The sequence below is a fragment of the Aegilops tauschii genome, chromosome 1 (assembly GCF_002575655.3).
Source record: "Aegilops tauschii subsp. strangulata cultivar AL8/78 chromosome 1, Aet v6.0, whole genome shotgun sequence".
Lineage (NCBI taxonomy): Eukaryota > Viridiplantae > Streptophyta > Magnoliopsida > Poales > Poaceae > Aegilops > Aegilops tauschii.
Window position 1 is genome coordinate 6,896,486 of NC_053035.3, and position 27,353 is coordinate 6,923,838.

Consider the following 27,353-nt stretch of genomic DNA (forward strand, 5'->3'; position numbering starts at 1 on the left):
GGACGAGAACTCATCTGTTACACTCGCACTTCATTTTTTAAACTTGTTACAACTCTAGACTTTTTTGCCTTCCGTACGCACCATTCAAAGCGACGTCATCAATTTTCAACACTTTCTGACATCATTTGCTATTTTTCAGTCATTTACCGATTTGTTTAGAGAGCTAAATGACCGTGAAATTGAAAATCGCTACAAAATGAACTCTGAAAATGTCGAAACTTGGCATGGTATCATCATTTCACCCACATAGCATGTGCAAAAGAGTAGAGAGGGTTACGGCAAAAACTGGACGCACTTCGTGTACAAACTGGACAATCTCTTTCGGAGTATCAGGGTTTCGGACGAGAACTCATCTGTTACACTGGCACTTCATTTTTTAAAACTTATTACAACTCCAGACTTTTTTTACGTTCCGTACGCTCCATTCAAAGCGACGTCATCAATTTTCAAAACTTTCTGATATCATTTGCTATTTTTTAGTCATTTACCGATTTGCTTAGACAGCTAAATGACCGTGAAATTGAAAATCGCTACAAAATGAACTCTGAAAATGTCGAAACTTGGCATGGTATCATCATTTCACCCACATAGCATGTGCAAAAGAGTAGAGAGGGTTACGGCAAAAACTGGACGCACTTCGTGTACAAACTGGACAATCTCTTTCGGAGTATCAGGGTTTCGGACGAGAACTCATCTGTTACACTGGCACTTCATTTTTTTAAACTTATTACAACTCCAGACTTTTTTTACGTTCCGTACGCTCCATTCAAAGCGACGTCATCAATTTTCAAAACTTTCTGATATCATTTGCTATTTTTCAGTCATTTACCGATTTGTTTAGAGAGCTAAATGACCGTGAAATTGAAAATCACTACAAAATGAACTCTGAAAATGTCGAAACTTGGCATGGTATCATCATTTCACCCACATAGCATGTGCAAAAGAGTAGAGAGGGCTACGGCAAAAACTGGACGCACTTCGTGTACAAACTGGACAATCTCTTTCGGAGTATCAGGGTTTCGGACGAGAACTCTTCTGTTACACTGGCACTTCATTTTTTTAAACTTGTTACAACTCTAGACTTTTTTGCCTTCCGTACGCACCATTCAAAGCGACGTCATCAATTTTCAACACTTTCTGACATCATTTGCTATTTTTCAGTCATTTACCGATTTGTTTAGAGAGCTAAATGACCGTGAAATTGAAAATCACTACAAAATGAACTCTGAAAATGTCGAAACTTGGCATGGTATCATCATTTCACCCACATAGCATGTGCAAAAGAGTAGAGAGGGTTACGGCAAAAACTGGACGCACTTCGTGTACAAACTGGACAATCTCTTTCGGAGTATCAAGGTTTCGGACGAGAACTCATCTGTTACACTGACACTTCATTTTTTTAAACTTGTTACAACTCTAGACTTTTTTGCCTTCCGTACGCACCATTCAAAGCGACGTCATCAATTTTCAACACTTTCTGACATCATTTGCTATTTTTCAGTCATTTACCGATTTGTTTAGAGAGCTAAATGACCGTGAAATTGAAAATCACTACAAAATGAACTCTGAAAATGTCGAAACTTGGCATGGTATCATCATTTCACCCACATAACACGTGCAAAAGAGTAGAGAGGGTTACGACAAAAACAGGACGCACTTCGTGTACAAACTGAACAATCTATTTCGGAGTATCAGGGATACGGACGAGAACTCATCTGTTACACTGCCACTTCATTTTTTTAAACTTATTACAACTCCAGACTTTTTTTACGTTCCGTACGCTCCATTCAAAGCGACGTCATCAATTTTCAAAACTTTCTGATATCATTTGCTATTTTTCAGTCATTTACCGATTTGTTTAGAGAGCTAAATTGTAGGAGATATGCCCTAGAGGCAATAATAAATGATATTATTTATCTCCGAGTTCATAATTATGTTTATGTTCCATGCTAGAACTGCTATGGTTCTGGAGTCTGCAATAACCACGAGGCTCGGAGGAAGACTCATATGCACGTGTGGAATAATAAACGGTAAAATGTATTCCTAGTCTGGCCTCTAAGACTAGCTCAAGTGTTGCATGATGGTTATGTTTTCCTGATCATGGGCATGTCTATGTCAGCAACCTTGAGGGCATAATGTTAAGAGAACATTTGTGTTGAATCGACCCGGCATGATGTTATGCTATGAGATTCATTCGTCACAAGTTTATTGGTACATAACACAGAGATGGTTAACGTTTGCATGATTCCTTAGACCATGAGAGTATCGAGTTTCTTCATGCTTGCTTCATGAACTTTGGGGTTTGTTAAACGTCATCCGTAAATGGGTGGCTATTACGGCGGCTTACGGGTTCATGGAAAAGTGTGTCAAGTAACTTGATAGCTCAAGATTGGGATTTGCTCCTCCGACGATGGAGAGATATCTCTGGGCCCTCTCGGTGTTACGGTATCCATCATCGTCTGGCCAGACACTTTGTGATTTGATCACGGGGATGCCGGAACACGATAACGAGAAAAGAGAACAATACCGGTAACGAGGTAACTAGCATAGTGGACAAGTTGTTGATCCACGGGAATGCCAACATGTCTCACCTCGGGTATTTGTAACATATCGCGAAGCAACAGGAATAGCACACGGCAACTGGAGGTTCACTCGAATATTTATTCGTGTGGGTATAGGGGTCAATATGGGTGTCCACGGCTCCGATGTTGATCATTGATCGGAAGGGGTTCCGGGTCATGTCTATACTTCACCGAACCTATAGGGTCACACGCTTAAGGGTCATCTATCTGCTGAATACTAGACAGGGAGTCTGAGAGAAAATCACCGAAAAAGTTTCGGACACCGAAAAGTTTCGGACAGCGGAATCGTACCGCAGAGAGAGGTCATCGGATAAGTTTCGATGATACCGAAAAGTTGTTTCGGGATACACCATTAAGTCAAATTGGTTTCGGCACATGCCTGATAATTCTTGGAGGATGCCAGAATCATTCTGGAAGCTTTTTGGAATTTTCTGAGATAAAAACCGGAAATGTTCCGGAGCTGCCGGAGCCACTTCAGATGCGTTTCGCAGATGAAAATCACTAAAACCGGAATTGTTTCGGAACGCGTTGAAAATCATTTTAGTGGGTACTGGAAATGTTCTTAGCCCACATAAATATTTTCAGTTCGATCAGACGCTGAAAAATGTCGTCGTGAATAGTGAAAATCAGCTTTATGGTTACTTTATGGAAAGCCACCTTTTGGGGCTTTGCTCCAAAAGATCTTGGGGATGACATGGATGGATAGGAGCCATTTTTTGGGCCCCTCATGGGGGTGTGGCCGGCCACATGGGGTATCCCCCCTTGGGGACCCTCTTGTTCCTTGGTTTCACTCCTAGGCCCTTGTGGAAGGACTTCATTCATGTGCATTTTGGGTTTTTTGTGAAACTACCCTACCCCCTTGGGATTTCTTATAAATAGAGGTGGAGGGGCAGCCCTCCACACTCATCCCTTGCTCTCATACACATGCCATGCATTATCTGGCTTCTTCTCTCCCTCCCACGAAAAGAGTTTCGTAGAGCCGTAAGGCTGTCTGGGTTCCGGCAGGAACTAGTTCTGGACGGCGAAGCCCTGCCGGATAGATGACACCGTATGTGTGCAACTCTGTAGAGAGATCGTAGTTTCGGTCTTAGTTCGTGAGTGCCTCCCGAAGGGCTGTCCGTGTGACCGTCCGAGTTTCGAAGGTCCTCCCGAAGGGCTGTCCGAGTGACCGTTCGAGTTCCGAAGGTCCTCCCGAAGGGCTGTCCGCGACACCGTCCGGGGGCTGTTCGACCGCCTCCTGGAGGGCTGTCTGAGGAGCAGATGAGGGTATACATCCTCGCGGTTGGGAGGTTGTAAATCCTAGCTGCGGGGATCTGCACCGCCGATCGTCATCGACTCTACTTCCCGCTGCGCTACGAGTCGGTAACGAAAAAGATCAAACCATGTATGCAGTCTCCATAGTGGTCCTGGGCTGGTGCGTAGGTCGGAAAATTTTTGTTTTCTGCTGCGTTCCCCTACATAAATGACCGTGAAATTGAAAATCACTACAAAATGAACTCTAAAAATGTCGAAACTTGGCATGGTATTATCATTTCACCCACATAGCATGTGCAAAAGAGTAGAGAGGGTTACGGCAAAAACTGGACGCACTTCGTGTACAAACTGGACAATCTCTTTCGAAGTATCAGGGTTTCTGACGAGAACTCATCTGTTACATGGGCACTTCATTTTTTTAACTTATTACAACTCCAGACTTTTTTGCGTTCCGTACACACCATTCATAGCGACGTCATCAATTTTCAAAACTTTCTGACAGCATTTGCTATTTTTCAGTCATTTACCGATTTGGGGGAAGAAAAACTATATAAAAAACTAATCAGAAATAAATAAAAGAAAATAAAAAAAAGCAGAAAAGAAAAAACTATATAAAAAACTACTCAGAAATAAATAGAAGAAAATAAATAAAGAAGAAAATTTGGCAAATAGTGAAAAAACTATATAAAAAACTACTCAGAAATAAAAAACTACTTTCAACGTCAAATTATACAATGCAGACACATACATCTATTTTGAATGCAAAATTTGGCAAGCACTATGCAAGACTTATGCATTTGAGCCTGATATGGTTATCACCTTTGATATTCGTCCGAAAGATGATATTGAAGGTAATAGAGACATCTGGGTCGATGTGCATACGCCTCCAGTTCTACCATTACATGAGTGCATTCAGGATTTCTAAAAGCGATGAATGCTTAATAGTGAAAGATTGGAGCAAAATTGTTAACTATCGCAGAGAAGTATTAGGGGGCAGCAATCAGAAGCGCAGCCCACAATTAGGAGACAGGTTCATCTGCATGCTCCAATATGATGAATCAGGAGAGCTATACATGTTCTATGCTATTTTACTGAGAGAGCAGTAGGAGTGATTTAGCTAGTTATCATGCTCTTAGTACTTGTTGTCCTCTCATGCGTGTCCGTGTTCTTCGTCCTGAACTTAATCTCAAAGAGTGATTTGCTTTTGTGGTGTTATGAACGCTTATAATATCATGACCATGTTGAACTCGATGATATATTTGCTGGCTGGTATATACTGTTGTTGGTGATGTTATGATGCAAGAGTTTTTATATTAATATGATGATGATGATGAGTTATTATATCATTTATGAAAGAAACCACATATTAGTTTTAACTGGATGGATCCTAACTAAGTGGTCAAGTATATGCCATATCCATATTACTTAGATCACAAGTAATATGGATATGGCATATACTTGATCACTTAGCTAGGATCCACATGCATCCAGTCGAAACTAATCTGCAGTACTTTCACCTAATGATTTAACAACTCATTATAATATAAAACAATCACTAAATTAAATTGAAAACACAAAACTAAAGGAAAAATAAAAATTAAAACCAAAACACACCCAAACATTTAGTACCGGTTGGTGTTACCAACCGATACTAATGTCCTACACGCACCCGGGCCTGGCTCGTGCCACGTGGTGGCACGTTAGCGCCGGTTCGTGCCGAACCGGTACTAAAGGGGGGACCTTTAGTCCCCACTCTTATCATGAGTGCCCTTACGAACCGGTGATAAAACTCCGTTTTCTACTAGTGACACCAGGTATATTAACCGCATTTTTCAAATAAGAGGGCAACGCATCAACGGGCATCTCGGCATTTCATAGCTCATATTACGACAGTAATATTATCAATGCTTTGTGAACGGCACTCATGATAATATATAAATCTGCCATGATGCACATAACTAGAGTTGCAGCCCAATATTTACAACCCAAGGTAGGTATAGCAGAGTAGCAGGTGTACATGACTACATAGCGCCAACGGATTCAACTAGGCGTACTAGTTGTAGTAGAAATCAAAAACGATGGAACTAGGTCCATATATGAAAAAAAAAGAGGCAAATTTTCGTCCATTATTTAACGCAAATTAAAGGATGACCTCCCATGGCTTGGGCTGTCCTGCAAAATATAAAAAAAGTTCAAGTTAAAGATTTGCAAAGACACTCAACATGTTTTAATCGATGAGAGCAACATATAAATACCGCTTGAATTATCGTGTTTCTACTGATGTTGAACCTTCTTGGCCGCTACTTGCTCTGCAAATAAGAAGAAAAGCGCATTATGAAAAAATGACAAAAGACATACTATTTAAATTATGGTTTATTTGCCTTTCTCGTATGGTATGTTGTAACGATCTTCATCATGTATGTCCAATCTCATTTGGACCCAGAATTGTTGTTTGAAGTTAAGTCAAATGACATGCACAAATGAACTTTAGTAATGCAACAAAGATATACCATGGAGAAGTTGTCAGCGCATCATTTTCAAGTCCAATTGTTGTACTTGACCCAGCACTTGGAGTAATACTTGTCATTGACTCATCATTCCCTGCTCGGTGTAGAAAAAAGTGTGAGAAATAGCCTGGCGCGAGAGCTGTAGTACAATGAAGTCCTAAAAAGTAACAGTCCCATGCTAAGTAGCGAAGAAAGAAAAAGTCTATTGGCATTTAGATGTACTAAGAAAAAGAGAGTTACGAAAATGGTGCTAATAAAAAACATCCTTGAGTACAACAGCATGTATTTAGCATGGCATCATGGCATGACACATAGCACCAAAATTCTAAATCCGCTGGAATGTAGTTCCATTTTTGTTACACCTGAATGAGGAAGACCAACGAGCTAATACGTTTATTCACTAAACAGAAGCTACCGCCGTATTTGTTTCGATGAAAATACTGAACAAAGATACAGGGAACATCAGAAATTAGTGACGCACATATTGATATTTCAAGTGTTAATGAATCTCAGTTTTGTGCCAACAAGCACTTCATATTCAGGTACTTGAATAAGTAGATAAAATTACTCCGAAGTCCGAACTCATCTCAGGCCATAAGTTGCTGACATTTTTCTATACCTAATTGCTCAAATATGCATTCTAAGCTAAATAGAGAAAATTATTTCAATGATTATTTTTCCTACGCCCAAATACAGAGAGATATCACCCAGTTTAATCATATAGGATTAGCTACATCTAACACATTCATCACATAGGGATGGTGGATTAGAAGCAAAATACACAACAAAACACAAGGTTGATACATCCAAAAGGATACCTGAAGGCTGGAGTTCCCTTCTCCGGTGTCCGCGAATGGCGGAGCTAGGCGTCGGGCGTGGTGAGGTGTTGGCGCCGAGGTGGAGAACGGCGGCGCGGGGATGGGGTGGTTTATCTGCTGGACATTGGGACACGGCGGAGTCGCAAGGCAGCACACGGCGAGGTTCGCCGCCGGAGATCCGACGCGACGCCCTATCTCGTGTTCGTTCTGTTTCTAACCTGGGGCAGCACATTGGAGTAACTTTTGGGCTATTTTGTAGTTACGGTGAGGTGATCTTTGCAAATTCTGAAGGGAGGGGACGTCCCGGTTCCATCCTGTCCCCATATTTTGCATCTAACGCGTGGGCTATGCTGGGTGCAGCCGGAGCACCGAATCGTTCGGAGCACAGGATATTTTCCCCTGGGAATAGAACCAGCAACGATGTGGTTTATATTTATTCATTGACCAAGTTGACCAAACGAAAGCTCCTACACCTGTAAAATGTACAGCCTCAGTCCGTTGTTTTTCTTTCAGATGGAAACCATACATGCACCTGCGAAACATGAGCGTTTACTTACGGGTGGGGCGGTTCCAAGCGGGGCCTAAAGCGCAGAAAAAACGATCCAGTAAATAGTCTCGAAAAACAGAGCGTGCTCCACCCTTGTCCTTATTATTATTATTCCTCAAGATTTACTACTCCTACTAGTGAGCGTGAGGTCGCCTCGTCTCCGTGTCGTCTCTAGCCGTGTCCGTGTGCACTTGTGCGGTCCACGTGGTTGGGGCGCTCATCTATATTCTCATCGTCACTCATCAGGACGAACGAACTGAACCAGGCAAATACACTGCTACTAATGGTTGGGGCGCCACTCTGTCCGCATGTTTTCATTTAAAAAAATACATAGAATCCCTGCCTTCGTTTAAAAAAACATTTCAAATTTTTTTTCTCACATTCATCTAAAAAAGAAGTGAAAAAAAAGTGCATAACCTTCATTTAAAAAATATCAGAGGTCCTCACCCCCATCTAAAAAGAACAAGTGCACTTAAAAAACAATCCACGCCTTCATCTTTTTTTTTAAAGATCGGCCAACCAGCTTGCCGCGCCAGCCACATGACATATATAGCTGGTTGCCCGCCCTTCACGTGTAGCTTAATGGGTTTATAATTTGCAACGACACCATATATGCTTTCCCTTGCCTTTGCCTACCTGGAACCTCCTTTTCCCGCTTCCTATTTCAACTAAAACCACGATAATAAACAATTATGAAACAAAGAGACTACAGTACAGTACAGTACCCCCTCCGTTCTAAAATACTTGACTTTTATTTCTTTAAAAATGAATGTATCTATATATTAAAACATGTCTAGATACATCTATATTTTGACAAATGTGCTTTTCAGGGTGCACGGCTGCTGGCAGTATGCACACTAGTGCACTGAATTGAAATTCATTCCAGTGTGCCGAGCCGCGACCGCTCACGCTCCCTGCGTGCTCGCATTCATCTCATGCCGCCTCGCTGGCTAGCGTCCTGCTGCAAATTTGTTTTTTCCTTTTTCTTTTTTAACGTCCTGCTACAGCAGAGAGTGAGTTCGAGATGGCGTTTCTTCGGATGGCGCTAGTATTTTATTTCTCGTAAAATAAAGTATACACATACTTTAAAGTATGTATGCACTTATTTTATTTTGTATGTAGTTCGTAATGGAATCTTTAAAAAGACTTATATTAAGAAACAGAGGAGTATCCACCAGACTAGGTACTGCCAAGAGGCGCACAAAATTCCATATGCTCACATGCACGCACGCATGTTGGTTGCTGCAGCTCACAAACTTCCAACCACGTGGATCCAGGAAACTTTATTCGCAGTAGCTGCATGAGTCTAACTTTTAAATTTGGGCAAGTCGATTTCAGATGAAATGGAGGAACAGCCGGAGGGAGGAACGAGCTCACCGGCAGGTTATCGTTTATCTTAGGGTGGGTGGGGCAAGTTTGCTGGGAAATTCTTCGCCGAAGCCAGGGCTAGAGTGATGACCGGGGCAGCGGCAGCACGTCGGTGGGAGGATGTTCCGAGGAGGGCAGGGCGGCGAGGCTGCGTGGGAGGGCCGTCGGCCGCGGGCGATGGTGCTGGCGGTTCGGCCGGTCGTCCATGAGGCGGTTGGAAGAAGATGTGCCGGGAGGAAAAGAACGGTTGAAGGTGGAAGATGACTTGGTGGCTGTTAGATCGGAGATCGAGGGCGGAGAACGATCAGCAGACGCAAATTGGGATTTTCAATTTCTCTCAAATCAATAAAACGTCAATAAAATTGAAAGCCGTCGCGTTGGTCCTTAGTACTCCATCCGTTCGAAAATATTTGTCATCAAAATGAATAAAAAGGATGTATCTAGAACTAATATAATTTTAGATATATCCTTTTTATCTATTTTGACAACAAATATTTCCCAGCAAACTTGAAAGCAAACAAAACAGCGATTTCTCCGGACAAAGATTACCGGAAAATCCAGATGTTGCGCACATCTCATTTTTTTAGAAAAGGAGGATGACCCCCGGCCTCTGCATCTGGGCGATGCATACGGCCACTTTATTAATTATTCTCACAAGACTTTACAAAGTCATACAACAGTAAGACTAAAGCCGCCGTCTAAGCAACAAACTGTCACTACACTTATTCAGTTGATGAAGGGGCGCAGATAGCCTGGGCCTAATACCAAACAGACATCGCAGCCAAGCCTAACATCTAAGACCTGAGACCCCAACCTAGCCACTTGCCGGGTCTGGGGCATACACTGGTCCGGCGTGCTCTCAGAGGCCGCCGCCGCCGCCAACTGCCACCGCTCCATCTTCAGAACTGTACTGATGCATCAACCTTGCCCGGTCTAGCTATCGTCGACGCCACCACGGCGCCCAACGGCACCTCCTCCCTGCGCGCAAACAGCTGTACACGTAGCGGTCGCCACTGATACACCTCAGCACCATGCTGCCACGTACCACCAGCCGACACAGCTTGAAGCCCTTGGAGGATCTGTCGTGCGTAGCATCTGCCGACCAGGCATGACCAAGCGTAGCACGTGCCGGCCAGGCATGACTTGACATCTCCACCGAAGCTTCGTGCAAGACGAAGCCGCTCCACCTCCTGCCTCTGACTTCCAGCGCTGCTCCACAAAATGACGCTCCCAAGAGAGAAACGACACCGCAGTGCCGCCATCGTCCGGCCTGGAACACCAGATCCTAGGGTTTCCCCCGGAGCAATACGAGTGGGTCGACGGTAGTCACATGACGATGCCTTCATCAAGGTAACGACGTGGAACGCCGCCATCGTCCGCCGTCGGCTCGGTTTTCACCGGCAACTACGTCTCCCCGACTCGCAGCTGGTGCGAGATGACGGATTCCGAGATTCGAGCACCCAGCCTCAGGCCGACCACCTCTGACGGAAGAGATGACCACCACCGCCGGCTGCACCGGTCAGAACAGATCTGATCGGAGGTGCCGCCGTCGCCAATCTAAAGGCAGCATGCACACCACCGCAGCCAACGGCCGCCGCCCGAAGGGCCATCCGCAGCGCCCGCAGCCCTGGCCTCCGCCGCGCCAAGCCGTCGCCGTCCGAGGACGGGCCGGCCTTCCGCCGCCTGCCGCCATCCGCCGCGCCGCAGATCCCAGATCGGTCGCGCCACCACACACCTTGGGGTTCACCCCACCCCGAAGACGCGCGAGAGAGGAGATCCCCCGCCACCGCCGTCGGCCCCCGGGCTTAGCCCGGCGGCGGAGGGAGGGGAGGAGGGAGTTTGCGGCTAGGTTTCTGGCCGCCCGGGTCGCCTAGGGGGAGGACGACGCGGGCTTCAGGTTCACTTTGGCTAGGCAGGGTAGCTATATCTTGCGCACATCTCATGTCACCCTGGAATATCAAATTTGACTAAGAAAAGCCCAAGTAGACGAAGATGCACTTCCAGAAGCAAACAAATCCACATCAACGTCAAATTAATCGAAACGCCGATGAACAAACCAGCCACGCTACGCTGACATTGACTAGACACGCCACGCCGTCCCCTGCGTCTCCACGCCTTCTACCTGCCCTGCGCCGGTCCTCGAGCTCAGCTCGCCACGCAAAGCTCCTCCCCGTTGACAACGCCAGCATCCACGAAGAGCGATGAGCACCCGTGACCCGGCTTCGTCCGGCGCCCCGCACGGCCTGTTCGGGTCGAGCGGCGTCGGCGGGTTCGGCTACGGGCTCGCCGTCTCCGTCGGCATCCTCCTCGTCGTCTCCACCATCGCCTTCGCCGTCTACCTCTGCTGCGCCCGCGCCTCGTCCATGCCGGTGGCCGACGCCCGCGGGATTCCGGCGCCGGCGCCGCCCCGCCGCGGCAACGGCGACGTGGAGCTCGGCGGCATCGACGCGGCGACGCTGGAGGCGTACCCGGCGGTGGTCTACAGGGAGGCGAGGAAGCCGGCGTCAGAGGAGCAGCAGGCGGCGTGCTGCGCCGTGTGCCTGGAGAGGTACGCGGACAGCGACGTGGTCCGGGTGCTGCCGGACTGCGGCCACCTGTTCCACCGCGGGTGCGTCGACCCGTGGCTCCGGCAGCGGCCCACGTGCCCGGTGTGCCGGACGTCGCCTCTGCCCAGCCCCGTGCCGACGCCGCTCGCCGAGGTGACGCCGCTGGCGCTGGCGAGGTAAGGCCGGCGTGAGGCGATCGAGCGCCTGGTGTCTGTCCGCGCACGTGGCGTTCTTCAGATTTTCTTGGCTTGCTCTCTGTTTTCTTCCCATCTACATTAATTTATTTTTATACGGCTAGCTAGATGCCATATGTAATTAATTAGAAGGTGACACAGTAAGTTTTATAGCTTAGATGTTAGTGAAGGCTGTTTTTGCTGATGTAAATTCGTGTATGAGGTTAGTTTAGTCAGCAAATCGGTGATACTGTCGAAGAAGAAGACAGATTTGATCAGCCATATTTTTAAGATTCAGTAAATTACGGACTAAAGGGACATTGGAAGACATAGACACAGTAAACAATCAATTGTCTGCGAAATGGCAAATATCAAGTTTGATTTTTTGATTTACTATTTCCTTAGATCTTGCAACTGGCACTCCTATGTCATCCAGATCGCCGTCTCAACCCCGTATCTCTATTATTCGTGAATCTCAAAAGATGATGTGTCCACTCAGTACCTTGTAGGTGCTCTTAGAGGTAAGGTGCGCGTGCGTGCGTTCGTTTGAGTGAATATGTATGTGTATGTATGAGTGTATACATATGTGCTAAAAAGTAAAGTCGTATCCCTGTCGGGTTCGTCATTACTCCTATGACGGAATACATAAAAGCAGTTGAAGCAAATATCCATGTACCGAATATATCACACAAGCTAGCATTAGGATTGCTATTGTCCATACTCGGAGAATGGCTCTCGTCCTGCTTTATTTATAGATAAAGCAATGACCAACATATAACCTGACTTATACAACTCGACACCACACCACAAACACTCAAGACAAGGTACAAGCTTAAGGGTGTTCAAGAACAGCTACACAACCCCATACAACGTCAAGCAAACGACAAGTAGAAAGAAATGGCACCACTTGAAGTCATCGGAACCCTCAACCGTCAACAAATCACCGCCAAGGGAGGAAGGTGCACACGGCACACCATATACTCCATGGCGACGCCTTCAAGAAGCGCACGACAGCGCCACATCGCCCGATCCAGGGATCAGGGTTTGCCCCGGAACAACACGGAGGACAAAGGAGACCGCGTTGACGCCTTCAAGAAGAAAACGACGCACGTAGGTGCCGCCGACGAGCTCGAAGGTTGGCCTGCCTCGGTGCGGACCTGATACCGGACGTCCGTGGCGTGTACATCCACAACAATTTTAGCCACCAATCGGCACGACCTGCCGCCGCCGCAGATGGTAGCAAGTCCGCCCGTTCCGTTCTAGCGAGTCTCAACCAAAGAAAACCGGCGCAACCCAACTTGCCGCCACGTGCGACGCCGGCAGGGCCCGCCACCACAGCCTCACATCGCGACACGCGGCATGTGTCGCCTGGCGCCAACGACAATAATTTTCACATGTGGCTCTTTCTGTAAATAAATTCGCGCATGTGGTCCAAGACACACACAAAATCCAACTCAACAACCCATGACTCCATGAGTGCAAAGCTACAACTATCTTTTTTTCTTCGAATGTTTTTTTTTTCTTGAGATCCGAATGGAAATTTGGGTTTTATTTCGGCAGTAGACGGGCCAGAACGAGAGAGGGAGAAAGAAAGAGGTCGGGACGCCGCCGAAGCCGAAGCCCACTACCATAGAACGAGGAGGCCCAGCCCACCACACGACACACAGTCGCTTCCCTTGCGCCTGCTTTCTCCTCCTCCTGCTCCTACTCCTCGCGCCGCCGCCGCTGCTCCGATCCCTCCGTCCGGCAGCCAGGTACCTCCTCCTCTCCTCCCCTCCGCTCCGCTCTTGTCTCCCCCCCCCCCCCCCCCCCCCCCCCCCCCGCGCCACCGACGGCCGCACGCAAGCGCAAGCGCGCGCGCTACCAGATGCGCATTCTGCCCTCTACCACGCCCTCAAGATACCAGGCGCGTATGCTTGATTTTGAGGGGGTCTGCCCTGGATCCACGTTGTTGAGGGGTGTGATGGATCCGGAAAGCCGACGGCGTCCTGGGCTTCTTGTCCTGTCTGTTACAAGTCTCCAGCAAAACAAAGCAGAAGAAATTAAGCGAATTGCCAGCTTGTCTGTGACCTGTGAGCTCAGATTTTGCTATACAACTCATTTTATTTGCTGTCATGAATGAACCAACTCCTCCTTTAGAACCTTATATTATTTCTACTCCGAGCTCCCTGTGTGATGTGTGAACTCGGTTATGTCAATGTTGTTCAACTCATTTTATTCTTGTCAATCTTATGTGTGTGCTTTGGAACGTAGCAATGAAGTAGTCTAGGTATCTTTTTGTTTGAGAACATACATGGCAAGGAACCAACTTGGGGGGTGATCAACAAATCTCCTGGTCATGTCTTTGGTGTCGACCTGTTCGTAGCTGTAGCGTTGCTGAGTTTTTTTTCCTCTTCTTTTTCTCTTGTGAAAACCTGGTGGAACAATTAACCCCTGACCTAACCCTTTGTGCTTGACCTAATGCTGCCCAGCTCGAATTCCACAAGTAAATGGTTTTCTTTTCTTCTAGTCTTACTTTACTAGATATCCAGTTTCTCTACTTCTGCTTAGCTCTTAATTGTAGGGAGTTAAATGTTTTCTCTAGTGTAATTTGGGCAATTATATTGTAGTGTTCCTCGTCCTGCCAATCTGTATGTTGCTGAATAAGAAAACTAGAAGTTTGTAACTTCTCTTATGAATTTTGCCGCCAATCTTATTGGTTTGGGCCATAATCGAATTTAGTACTAGCTTGTGTCTAGTTTGGATTCAAACCTAAGCTGCTTGATCTTTTGCTCTGGATCAGATGGAGTAACATGATCATGATGTCTCTTTTTCATCAGCAAAGGCTAGGTGTTCGTCACCTGTGGTCTTAAGATCGATAGAAATGTATGTCGCTCTGTTTTGTTGATTCTTTGTGGTTAGTTGGTTCGTCCTTTAGGGCTTGATGACTTGATCTATGGAAGCTTATCTACGTGCTGCTAATACTTCCCTTAGGGCTTTATTCAGTTATATGTCACGATGCAAATAAGCTATGCTATGAGAAAAGAAACTGCATCACGTGTCTCTGAAATGCTTCCACCATTAGCTAGCGATGCATTTAGGTTTCCGTTTCGAAGTTGAGAAAATCAAGCTGGGCCTCGCTTGCTGCATTTTGCGTTGAAAAGCTCACCCAACACATGGCCCAAGCGAAGCTCTGAAACAGTGTGTTCTCATTTCCATGCGGTTTAGCTTGATTTTTTCTTTCTCCGGACCCGCCTAGCACCCTGAAATTGCTCACAAGAATTTGTGCAGACCTTGAGAGGCAGCTGATTGTTCGGGTTCGATACTCGAATTCTTGTTAGAGTTTTTTTGTATAGCTGAAAATCATCTCAGTAGGTTCTAAACAATATTTGTTTCAGCCGGAAAGGCTACTTGCTAGTAAATTTGTATTTTATATCTGAATTGCTGCAAATGGGTGTGAAATTGTATTGACGCCAGGGGTAATCAGGCTGGAGAAAGATACAAACACTGCATGCTTTAATCTCTATATTTCCAAACTGTCCCTGTAATGCCCAGGTCGAAATTGCACATAGACTGTATTGTGAAGTGGTGCCTTTGTAACATAGTACTAAAGAAATATAAGAGCGTTTAGATCACTAAGTAGTGATCTAAACGCTCTTATATTTCACATCTGTGTCCTCCGTTTAATTTGATACCATCATGTATTGGGGATGTTTTGATGTCTACCTGTTCATAGCTGTATTTTTTTCCCTTTTCTTTTTCTTACTTATGAAAACCTGCTGGAGTCATTAACCCCTCACCAAACCTTCTGTGCTTGAAAAATTGATGCTGCCCAGGCCAAATTCCGCATGTAAATGAGTTTCTTTTCTTTTATTCTTACTTCACTTGATATCCAATTTCTGTACTTCTGCTTAGTTCTTAATTGTACCCGGGCTTTTCTGTTGAGACTGAATTATGATAAGTTCTCTGGACTCAGATTGAAGGGAGCTAAATGTTTTTTCTACTCAATTGGGCAATTATATTGTAGTGTTTCTCTTCCTGCTAATCCGAGTTTTGCTGAATAAGAAAAATAATAGTTTGGAACTTGTCTTGTGAATTTTGCTGCCAGTCTGAGTGGTTTGGGCCATAATCGAATTTAGTACTAGCTTGTGCCTGGTTTGGATTTAAACGTAAGCTGCTTGATCTTTTGCTCTGGATCAGATGGAATAACGTGATCACAATGTTTCCTTTTGATCACTATAAAGCTAGGTGTTTGTCACCTGTGGTCTTAAGATCGATATAAATGTATGTCGCCACTTTCTGTTGATTCTTTGTGGTTAGTTCGTTCATCCTTTTAGGGCTTATCTACTTGCTGCTAATACATGCTGTTTTATCTCTAGTCCTTGAAGCTTACCATCTCTTTGGCTATTCTTATCTGCAGATGCAGAAGTTCAAGACCTTGGCCAAGGCCTTGACCGGCAAGACCGTCACCGCCGGGAGGAACTCTTCTGGGCGAATCACTTCTTTTCACCGAGGGGGTGGATCCAAGCGATCGCTTAGGGACATTGACCTCAAAAGGAACACTTGCTCGGTTGGCATTGTGGAAAGGATTGAGTATGACCCTAACCGTTCTTCTCGGATCGCTCTTCTCCGATGGATCGAAGGGGTACCACAGAAGGATCCAGCATACAAGGCCAAGCGTGCACCTGTCAATTACATAATAGCCAGCCATCAAATGGAACCGGGCAGCATGGTGGTGAACAGCGACTCCTCCAAACCCTCCACGACCGGCTCCTTGATGCGGCCTGCCCACAATGCCAATTCCATCCTTCGGTTCCAAGAGCTGTTCCGCAAAGCCAGCCAAGAAGGCGAAGAGGGCACTGATGATCAAGCAAAGGATGCGGCGGTTCCTGCAGCAGCACCGCTCATGCCAGCCGATCTACTGGACCTCAATTCCAAGGTGGGAAACTGCATGCCGTTGTCCGACATCCGCATGGGAACATGGGTGCACAGCATCGAACTGCGTCATGGCCAGGGGGCGAAGCTCGTCCGGGCCGCTGGAGCCTACGCCAAGGTGGTCAAGGAGTCGGCCACGCAGTGCCTTGTGCGGCTGCCGTCGGGCGTCGAGAAGCTGATCGACTCCCGGTGCCGAGCCACCATCGGCATCGTCTCCAACCCCACCCATGGTGCACGGAAGCTGAGGAAGGCGGGGCACAGCCGGTGGCTGGGCAGGCGCCCGGTTGTCCGTGGTGTCGCGATGAACCCGGTGGATCATCCCCATGGAGGAGGCGAGGGGCGCACCAAGGGCGGCAGGCCGTCGGTGTCGCCCTGGGGGAAGCCCACCAAGGCTGGGTATCGGACCGTGCCGAAGAAGCCAAAGGCTCAGCTGTCCCGGGACTGACGGTCTTCATGGAAGCAGCTTGTTGCTCCGAGGGAAAGGTACCGCATCTTTATGTGGCTATGGATGACAAAGCTGAGGATTATCATGCTTGTTTTTTTGTTTTGCAAAAACGGTTTCCGCCGCAGCACTTTGACTTTATTATTATGTATTAATAATAACAGGTGATGTTTGGACCTGCCTGCGCCCAGTTTGCATTCCTTCCTGGCATTTTGACATTAACTTGTTTAGGCATGTTCCTTGTGATTGATAATTTGCTCTGTCTGGTTAATCTAACTGGGAGGGAACAAAATGATGATGTGCATATATTTAGTTCCAGTTTCTGTAGCTGCTGTTCGGCCATCACAAGCATGCATGGGATGAGCTGCATACATATACAGTAGTTTATTCAGTTCATCCGAATTAGCTGATTCAGATCAGTGTAATTTCTGTTGGTGTAAAACCATTACATATGTTGAAAGTTAGCATGATTGATTGATTTGCCATTCATACTCGATACTAGAATGCCTCTGGACCGAATGAACCCTGGTGGTATTCAGTCAGTCAGTACATTACCTTGCAGCAGTGCGTGTCAAGTCCAGTTTTGCAGAATTATGGCAGAGTTTAACTTGGCTGTTTGCTTTTTTTGCCTGGAGGGCGCAAAATTTTCATGATTTGTATAGCTGCTGCTGATATTTGCTTTCTAGTGTCTGTAGCTGCTGCTCCGTCTTCAGAAACACGCATGCGTTGAGCTGCATATTTTTATTCAGTGCATCTATCTGAAGCTGATTCAGATCTTGTGTGCCTTTGCTAGTGTAAAACTGTAAATCCATCATGTTGAAAGTTATCATGATTAACTTGCCACTCATATGTCCTACCCCCTCCGTCCTTTGACACGCTCTTTGGTTGTTGCTTTTCCCTGGTTTATGATTTTCTTGGTTTTTTACTTTTCATAATATTTTCTGGCCATGCATCTGTAGCCTGGTGAAACACTAGTTAAAAGGAAGCACATGTGTGCTCTGAGAGTATGCACTAGTTGGCAATGCATGGTGAAAGCAGTCTGCAATTTGGATGCATGGTTCAAAAGATATTTCATTTTAAAACACCAGATAAAACTCTCATCTCCTGTTGTAGAAAAAAAAAACCCGCATCAAAGCTCTCTAGTGATGACGAATGGAGCATATGCCACTTGTTATCACCAGAAGCGTTGGAATGGCATCCCATAATATTTTTGGAGAGAGAGAAGGGCACACCGAAACTATTGATTTCATGGAAAATTTTCGAAAGCACTCTTCTACTCCTGAACTCAAATGCACTCGCCGATGAACATTAAAATATAAAAAATCTGAAATTTTATGGCAGCAAACATTGTTGAATTACAAATATTTTCGCGATGAAGGATCCTTCCTAACGATTTGAAAAAAAGGGCAAAACATCAATGCGCCAAAATGCTTTTTAAAAAGCAGTCTTTTTTGGAGGATTGATTTTGTTCTATTCCCAGAGCATTACAAATATTTGTTTTATTCGCAGAAATCCGCGTCTGTGTGCAACGTTCAATATTTGTTGCGAAAAATGTTCAGTTTAAAAAAAAAAGAAATTGCCATTCTTTTTTATTTACTGTTCACAGGGATGCATTTGAGCCCCGGATCAGAAACTTCATGGCCAATATCGTTTTCTTGGAGCTATTTCGTTTTATTTTAGGCAGTGGGCCGAAACGAGAGGAAGAAGAAGTTGGGGGTGCCACCGGAGCCCACTACGACGGCCGAGGCCCAGCCCAGCCCAGCCCAGCCCAGAGCACCTACCAAGACCGACCGGTTTTCCCCTTCCCTGCTCCTCCATTCCTCCCCTTCTCCTCCTGCCCTGCCCTGCCCTGCCGCCGTCGTCGTCGCCGTCAGCCGTCGCCGTCGCATCTCCCCCAGCCGCAGCCCTCACGCTCCGATTCGTCCGTCCGACGGTCAGGTACGCCCTCTCCACTCCGCCCCGATTCACCCCTTCTTGCATCAGGAGCGAGGGAGCTCAAGGCAGAACCAGGGGCAAGCGCTTGCCCGTGGAGAGGATCCTTCCGCACCCCGAGCCTCGATCCCGTATGGAGTAGGAATCCCTCTGCCCGTCTGCCATGGAAGAATTCCACCTAGTACTATTATGACTATATATGCACACACCAAATCTTGTAACCTCTGGATAGTACTAGCACAACTTAATTTCAGTACGCCGGCTGTATCAGAATCCCAGTAAGCACTGCCAAGATAAATAAATTGCGTTGCGTGTCTTTCAAACACCCGTGCAGAGCGTTGTATATAGGTTTTTTCCTTTTCAAGTTACATGTGTTGCATCGGAAGGGAGCTCCCTTTTCTGCACTCAGCTCAGGCAAAGAAAACAATGGAATTAAGCAGGGTGTAAACTGTTGCATTTTTTCTTAAAATAAATTACCCAACATGTCTCACACATATCCGTAGAGAATAGTTTTGCAACAGCAGTCTTCTTGTTTCCAACGGTTTTAGCTTGAATGGATCTCCCTCTGTCTCTGTTTCTGGGATCAGTGCATCATTGTCTCCGACAAGTTCCAGCACCAGGTAGACAGGCCTTGTGAGACATAGATGATTGCTCAGGCCCAATGTTCTAGTGCTTCCTAGAGTGCTTTGTATGGCCGAACGAAGCCTCAGTAGGTCGTGCTGTGATGTACAGACAATATTTCCTTCAGATAGGGAGGCTACTCGCCATTGACCCCTATGTTTCTTGTTGGTGTGACAGTAATTGTCAGTTGTCGCAAAGCTGCTGAATGCCAGACTGCATAAGAACGAGAGGGGAGTCAGATTGTAGTATAACACAAATCTCTACATCTTCAAACTGCCCCCGCAATGCCCAGTTTGAAAGTGTAAAGACTGTATTTTCAAGTGGTGCCTAATTGTAACATATTTTCACATCTGTGCCCTGCCTTGAATTTGATATTAGTATAGAACCAGTCACTCGTCTCTTGAGTTTGCCAGAGGACCATTTTTCATGTCCCCGCACCTTGGATTGGTAACTAGATGTAACACTTTCCACATTTCTGTCCTGCAGCAGCAGCACAACCGTAGTCGTCGTCGATGGCAGGGTTCGGCAGCCTGGCGCCCAAGACGAAGAACGTGGTGGTGGCGGGCGGGCTGACGGGGTTCGTCTTCGGGGTGTACTACTACACCATGTGGGCGGTGGGCAGCACCGACGAGCTGCAGGTCACCATCGACAAGTTTGAGGACCTGAAGAAGAAGGAGGAGGCCGCCTCCGCAAGCTCCTCCACCCCAGGATCATCATAAACAAGCACGCCCTTAACTTTGAAACTAGCTACTGCCTGCCTCTCCCAGGACCATGGGTTTGGTTTGTATTTGATAATAATGGGTGCTGTTAGTTAGATGGAGCATTTTCATTCATGGCATGGATGGAGCTTGGAGTTGATGATGCTTTTTGTTTGTGTGAATCGTAGCTGCGGTGTCTGGAAATTATGATATGATACTGCCTCCGCTTCAAAATATAAGGCGTATTGTTTTTGCCCCTCAGAAATCAGGCTTTTCTATGTTTGATTGACCTTAGTTTTGCAGCGGAGGGAGTAGTAGTACCTGTTGGAGGCAGGGTCCTCTGGTCAGTCGTTGAAATATGTTGCCCGTCCCTCTCTCTCCCCATCAGTTCGGTCTTTTGATCGGATGATGGTTGAATTTGGTTAATTCAATCGAAAGCCGATTTGCCAAATGGCCATCCACCTGAATAGTTGTAAAATTTTTTTTTTAAGTTTAGGGCACACGAATAGTTGTCGAAACAAAAAAGTTAAGGGCTTATGGAATTTACCGCTTTGCCCGTCGGATCGCGCGCGTCCGTCCATCTAAAACCCAACGGCCAGGGAAAATCCCGAGGGAAAAAGAGTCTCGTGTGATTGAATGAATGAACGAAAGAAACTAAATCCAACGAGATTCTGCTTCCGTTTATTCGTTCGTTGGTTTTAACCGCCGCCAGACGACACAGACACGTACGTAGGGCGAGAGAATAATAAACCAGCAGGGAGCGGAGTCGCCCACCGCCGGCCGTACGTGCACACCCGATCTCGCCGTCGCCGTCGAGGGCCGCCTGCTAGCTCCGGTGCTCGCTCGCTTCAGCTTCCGTTGCCCGGCTTGGCTTGGGCGCCATGGCGCTCGCCAACATCGCCGTCGTGCTCGGCTCCGGTGAGTTCCCGTGCTCATCACCCCTCAGCTTCGGTCCACATCTATCTACCATGCATCGATCTATGGTGCTCTCGGCTCTCGCCGCCGCCGGCGACTGCGGCGTCCTTTTGAATCTATCTGATGTGCTGCTCATGCTGGGGTTTAGCTTACATCTAGCTTCCTGCTTAGGGTTTAGCTTGCCTACTCGCTGGGTGGATACATACATACGGATTAACGGATCACTTTCGTTCCTAGTTTGCTTTGATGGCTTCAAGCAAAGCTTTGCAGCCTTTTTCCCCACTTTGATTGAGAATTGCAGCCTCTGTTCTTGAACAATCTGCCATTAGCCTTTAGGGGAACGCCGCGGGTTCTTGTGCAAAGCATGCTAACGGATTGCAAAAACTTTGTTTCTTCTCGGTCTGTTGGCAGGATATCTCAGCACTATTCTTACGGGAGGCGACGCCAAGAAAGTCCCTATCATCGGGGACACGCTTGCCCATGTAATTACCTAGCTACTTTCATCGCTTACCTTGCCTCCGTGCCTTTATTCTCGATCAGTTTGATTCATTCGATTGTATACACGCCGCGGGACAATTTTGTAACTTTGTTTGTCTCCTCCTGTAGTTTGTGAAGAACAACGGAAAGCACGGCAGAGACGGCAGCAGCGATCAGTTGGCGTCTCAGGTTTGTTGTGGATGTGTTTGATAGTTTTCCGTGTCGGCCAAATTAATTGGTTTGACAGACTCTAGATCTAGAATGGCGGTGCTTGACTCTGCTAAACATTTTCAGCTCGACAGTATCAGGGATGAGATACAGCGAGCCGTACGCCGCAGAGACGAGAATGTTACGGTTATCTCCGACACATCAGGTCAGTGCTCGCTTGTTTTCTTGTCTCGATTCTCAACCAAATTGGTTATGCAAATGTCTTATGTTGGATTCGATCAATTGTTTCATTATATGATTTTGGCCCTCTAGTTTGTACAGTTCTTACCTGAATATGTGAATTCTTATATCTGGTACATATTTAATATGTGAATTAATATTGTCATATCTTACCTTCTTTTTTTGTAGGGTCCGGTTCGTATACCATATCAGCAATTGTTGTTGCTGGGCTTATCGGCTACGCATACGTCAGGTGGAAGGTAAACTCTCATTCTTTTAGGCGATCCAAGATCACGCAACACTGAGGCTGTAATACTATATATCCTAGATTATGTTCTAGTTGCAGGTCATTCTGCTTTTGAAGTCATATCCAGAATTACTTATTAGTCACCGTGCCAGTATCTAAAGTTCACGCATAAGTTTACAGGGTTGGAAGATTTCTGACATGATGTGGGTGACGAAGCGGGGTCTAGCCGATGCCTGCGATGTCGTGGGAAAACAGTTAGATGGTGTTTCAAATACAGTACAGGTAAGGTCTTTTTTTTTTTTTTACTGATATTACACATCGCTGTTGTGTCGAACCATGCTATACATCCATCTTGACCTTTTTATCTTACATGAAGAACATTTACGTCCATTTCAGGTTACTAAGAAACATCTTTCCGGGAGGATCGACCGGGTCGATGCTAATCTAGACGAAACACAAGAAATTATCGAAGGGACAAGGGATGAGGTTGGAACACTCTGCTGCATAAACATTTCCTTTTCTGGTACTTTTGGATAGCAAAACAAAACAACGATACCTCTAAAGAACCGTACATGAGATTTTCACCTCAAACGGCTCCTCGGTCAATTCTTTCGAAGGGATCCTTTATTTTGTTCAAGAGTCTCCGCCCTTCTTCCACTCCACCCCGAAGACTAACTAAGACCAACTAAGTCACGCTTTCATGTTCTAATTGAACACTTCCCATTTATTATATGATCAAAGAAGAAGATTGTTCACCAAACAAATGCAGATCAAACACGTCTTGTAATAAGTAGAAATCTTTCTCGATACCAATCCCCTTGCCCCTCATTCTCTGAGAATCAGAATGATCCTTTCCGAGTATCCATTTCTTCATTTGGAATCTGGGCTCTTCTATCTTTGACTTATTTTGTTGGCTTTATTTCTTATTTACTTCATTTTGATTTTGTGCTAAATTTACTGTCTTGTAGGTCGCAGTGATCCATGTGGATCTGAGCGCCTTTCAGAAGGAGCTCCAAGAAGTCAGCCGTACTGTTGAAATATGGGTAGGTGCCTTGTACCGAAACATGTATACCTTGCTTAATGGAGCTACATATCACTCTGAAACATGTATTTATCTTGAATACGCAGGGGTCAAGGCTGTCCGGTATCGAGGACACCCAGGTAAGTACATGTCCATTATACACCCTTCCCCTTTCTCTAACCCCCCCACACACCGGTTTTTCTTTACATGTTCCTGAAATTATCTACTTTCAAACCTCTATTAGGATCGCACTGTCCGTGCGACAGAAGCGTTGGTTGGGTTCAGCCAACAACTGGAACATGGCCAGAATCCCAATATTCGCCAGGCAAGTCGGCCTAGCTTATGCAATACCTGAGGGGCATGCATGTTGCTTACATGATTTGCTAATAATGGGTCTGAAGAGACATTTTCAATTTTCAGGTCTCATCGTTCCTTCCAGCTCTAGGATCCTCATCAGAGCAAAAGATCAAAATTGTAAATAAGACTAACCTTTCTTTTCGTATTAAAAGTATTTTTGGTAAAAAAAAAGGCTCTGCCTTTCCAGCTCTTGCCACCGGGAATCTAATTTATGCGTTTCTTGCTGCATGTTACTTTCCTGCAGTTGCCGCAGTCTCCTCTTGTATCTCTTCAAACGGTCGCATCAGTAGCCGAGCCTAGCGAGGACGAAAGCCAGGTCTGGTTTCAGTTTCCGAACATTGCAAACAATGACCCCTTTTATCGATGCACTCTGTTTACACAAATCAAGTTGGTTTTGCTGCTTTGGATGATGATTTTAATTGGCTCTAGTTGCATTCCAGGACAACCACAAGGCGTTGCCCTCGAGTGAAGGAAGCATGAGGTGGAAGCTACCTGGACTTGGGCTTAGCTTTCTAAGGAGTTCATCTGATGTATAGATGATGTTACTGGGATGAGCTGTAGAACTCCACGGATTTTCTTTTGGAAATGCTCATCTGTATTTCCAGCGAGATAACATTTGATTTCACTTATAGTTATGTGTGGCCTTGTGTAAATAGGTATACTCGCAATAGTTGTCTTGATTATACATTTACACCATGGTAGAAGATGTAATCTTTTTATGCCAAGGGAGAATGATAAACTCATGTCGTTCCATTTACAGATGTAATCAACTAGTTAACTTTTTCAGTTATGCAATGAAGTGCCAATAGATTTCAAAAAATAAAAAAAACTAGTTAACTTCCAAGTTTGGATTTCGTGTCATTCTTGTTAGTGACTTCTTTTACTGAGAGGATTTGTACATTTTTTTACTAATCGTTCAGGAACTTCACACCATGAAAGCATCTTTTTTCATTTCGATTGAGTTGCTGGCCAGAGATTCTGCAGTGCACTGATCACTTGCTAAAATGCCTAGCTTAACACTGTAGCATGGATGATATGCTGTTCTTGAAAGGGAGCTGGAATCTTAATTAAAATGTGTCGATCGGTTCCAATTACACACTTCTTTTAGGATAACCGGAGTAAAATGATTACACATATATCATGATGCAACAGATTTGGACTACTCTCTGCACTATCTTCCTAGTCAAGTGATGAAGATGATACACATAGCATACCATGCATGCATATTAAGTTCGTGTACTGCTTGAGGGATGGCTTATTTGGATCATACAAGAGTAACCTACTTGTAAATCCGATTGCCGTTCAACTACTCACTCATTTAGAAACTTCTCGACATTCTTTTATTGTGATCTCAACAACAAGAACACAATATTTCTCTTCACTTTGTTTTGTGGCTACGAAAACATGATTAATAAGACATGGTAAACAGATCTTGAATGACCTGCCCAACACATATCCCATGCTCAAAATTTATTTATTTATCCTAAAAAGAGCTAACAAAGACGAGATGTATATATAGAAGCCCTACATATACTCCATTGTCTTAGGATGTCAAACTCTCCTTTCATGTGACGCTGCAACACGCCAACACCCGCCTCCCCTCCAAGGAGGCGCCGCACTTGGTTGATATGCCGGCGAAGGCCAAGAACGCTAAAGCGGTCCTCTTTGATCTCTCCAAGGTGTTATCCAAGCTTCATGACGTTGTTCGTGCAGTTGGCGTGTGCGACACCATCCATCCTAATATCCCCTTTGACTCTACTTCTGGGAATTAGTGAGAGCTACATTTGTTTATTTATATTTAGCCGCGCCGCCGGGGCCGAGGCCCACGCTGGCTGCTGGACGCGGCACTCCGCCAGGGCCACCACCCGCGCTGGCTGCGGGGGCTGGGCGTGGCGGTCAAGGCCTCAGGCCACCGGCGCCGGCTGTTTCGATGACGTCTACAGCTGCTTTGGGGCGCGGTACTACTCCGCAAAGACCGCCGACGCCCGGTGCGGACGTGGTTGCACCTCGCAAGCAGGCTTCGGTGCCGGGGCAGCAGCCGCAAGCCGCGCCTCCGCCACATTACGTCGTTAGGTCGCCTCAGAAGCGTGCTGTGCCAGCGCAGATTCCGACAGCGCAACCTGTGGCGGGCGAGGGAGGTGCGGATGCAGCTCGGGCGCCGGCTAATCGCGGCGGTAATGGTCCACCCCGAGAAAAGTGGGGTGATGATGGATACAATGCTTATGGGGACGGACAACATCGTGGCTCGTCGTCTGCGGGTGGCGGGCGTGGCTACGCATTGCAGAGTGATGGGTCAGTTGAACGACCTTTCTACGGCCCTCCAGGAGGTTTTGTCGAGGGGGCGTCTGGCCCTGATTGTAGGCAGCGAGGCGGTACCGAGGTCATCGTGGTGGTCGCGGTGGTAGGAACCGTTACCGCCAGCCTCCACCGCCTACTGTGGTGGATCCGATGGCATCCTCGGAGGTCGATGCTTCTGGTCAGGCGCAGGAGCACTAGTAGAAAACTGGGCTTTGGTCACAGGGCAATATTCACATTAGTCCCGGTTCAGTCACGAACCGGGACTAATGTGAGCATTGGTCCCGGTTCGTGCGGCCAGGAGCCTGCCGGGCCTCGTGGGGGCATTGGTCCCGGTTCGTCCGGCCCCTTTGGTCCCGGTTGGTGGGACAAACCGGGACCAATGGGCCTCGCTCCTGGCCCACCACCATTGGTCCCGGTTGGTGGCTTGAACCGGGACCAGAGGCTCACCCTTTAGTCCCGGTTCATACCACAAACCGGGACTAAAGGGTTGGTCCTAGTAGCGGTCAGAGTTTAGTCCCACCTTGCCAACCGAAGGGCGCTCACACCGGTTTATAAGCCCGTCCCTCTCTGCCTTGTTGAGCTCCTCTCAAAGTGAAAATAGATGCCCTTATACAGGGAATTTGACCTAAATTTAGAGTAAATTTCTTTGAATTTCATAGAAATTTATTATGAATTTAGGTTGAATTTTCTCCATAGGCGCATCTATGTTCATTTTTTATAGTAAATAAAATAAATAAACCTTAATAAAATAAATAAAAATAAATAAACCTTAATAAAATAAATAAAAATAGCAGCAGTAAAATAAATAAAAATAGCAGCAGTAAAATAAATAAAAATAAAATAAATAAAGTAAAATACATAAGTAATTAGAAACAAAATGGAATAAAATAAATAAGTTTTTTGTTGTAAGTAGAAACAAAACAAAATAAATAAAGCAAAAGAGAAAATAAAAAACAGGGAAAAAAACAATGCCACCTACTGGGCCACCATGGCCTGAATACGACTTGAAACCCATCCATGGGCCAGGATTCAGGCCCGTAGAAGGCCCAGTAGGCCCCACAGGCAAAGAGAACGGTTAGGCCCGAAAGCCTGCAGTTGAGAGGAGCTCGAGAGGGTGGGCGCAGCAGCGCTTATAAACCACTCTCAAGCTCTCTCAACTAGCAAGGTGGGACTAAACTTTTGACGCGGGACAACACAAGGCCTTTGGTCCCGGTTGGTGCCACCAACCGGGACTAAAGGGGGCATTGGT

At 46.1% G+C, this 27,353-nt stretch overlaps 3 protein-coding genes and 2 long non-coding RNA genes across 5 annotated transcripts; 4 read left to right on the top strand and 1 right to left on the bottom strand.

The window, feature by feature from the left end:
• Positions 1-5,705: 5,705 nt before the first annotated feature.
• LOC109745989 (uncharacterized) lies at positions 5,706-7,753 on the bottom strand. Its single transcript, XR_002228681.3, has 4 exons — positions 7,162-7,753; positions 6,347-6,437; positions 6,092-6,145; positions 5,706-6,008 (listed from the first exon to the last, which is right to left on the bottom strand). It is a non-coding gene; the product is annotated as an uncharacterized lncRNA (long non-coding RNA).
• A 3,346-nt stretch (positions 7,754-11,099) lies between these two features.
• Positions 11,100-12,129, top strand: LOC109745971 (RING-H2 finger protein ATL70). The gene has a single exon (XM_020305089.4). It carries the CDS (start codon positions 11,278-11,280, stop codon positions 11,800-11,802), a length of 525 nt encoding a protein of 174 aa, XP_020160678.1. The 5' UTR covers positions 11,100-11,277; the 3' UTR covers positions 11,803-12,129.
• Positions 12,130-13,436: 1,307 nt separating this feature from the next.
• LOC120973432 (large ribosomal subunit protein uL2m) lies at positions 13,437-17,329 on the top strand. The gene is made up of 2 exons (XM_040399044.3): positions 13,437-13,549; positions 16,195-17,329. Exon 2 carries the CDS (start codon positions 16,195-16,197, stop codon positions 17,152-17,154), a length of 960 nt encoding a protein of 319 aa, XP_040254978.1. The 5' UTR covers positions 13,437-13,549; the 3' UTR covers positions 17,155-17,329.
• A 1,614-nt stretch (positions 17,330-18,943) lies between these two features.
• On the top strand, positions 18,944-21,938 carry LOC141027426 (uncharacterized). The gene is made up of 3 exons (XR_012189190.1): positions 18,944-19,089; positions 20,191-21,799; positions 21,924-21,938. It is a non-coding gene; the product is annotated as an uncharacterized lncRNA (long non-coding RNA).
• Positions 21,939-22,055: 117 nt separating this feature from the next.
• LOC120968717 (uncharacterized) lies at positions 22,056-24,772 on the top strand. Its single transcript, XM_045233000.2, has 9 exons — positions 22,056-22,167; positions 22,371-22,441; positions 22,609-22,710; positions 22,825-22,914; positions 23,397-23,471; positions 23,557-23,589; positions 23,694-23,923; positions 24,051-24,122; positions 24,247-24,772. The coding sequence occupies exons 1-7, from the start codon at positions 22,056-22,058 to the stop codon at positions 23,802-23,804; spliced, it is 594 nt and encodes a 197-aa protein (XP_045088935.2). The 3' UTR covers positions 23,805-23,923; positions 24,051-24,122; positions 24,247-24,772.
• The last annotated feature ends 2,581 nt before the right edge of the window (positions 24,773-27,353 follow it).

Bases quoted from the DNA above. Each gene is read 5' to 3' on its own strand.
- LOC120973432 (XM_040399044.3), top strand. From the start codon at position 16,195: ATGCAGAAGTTCAAGACCTTGGCCAAGGCCTTGACCGGCAAGACCGTC.
- LOC109745971 (XM_020305089.4), top strand. From the start codon at position 11,278: ATGAGCACCCGTGACCCGGCTTCGTCCGGCGCCCCGCACGGCCTGTTC.
- LOC120968717 (XM_045233000.2), top strand. From the start codon at position 22,056: ATGGCGGTGCTTGACTCTGCTAAACATTTTCAGCTCGACAGTATCAGG. The intron at 22,442-22,608 runs GTAAACTCTCAT...ATAAGTTTACAG, and splicing joins ACGCATACGTCAGGTGGAAG to GGTTGGAAGATTTCTGACAT. The intron at 23,590-23,693 runs GTAAGTACATGT...AACCTCTATTAG, and splicing joins CCGGTATCGAGGACACCCAG to GATCGCACTGTCCGTGCGAC.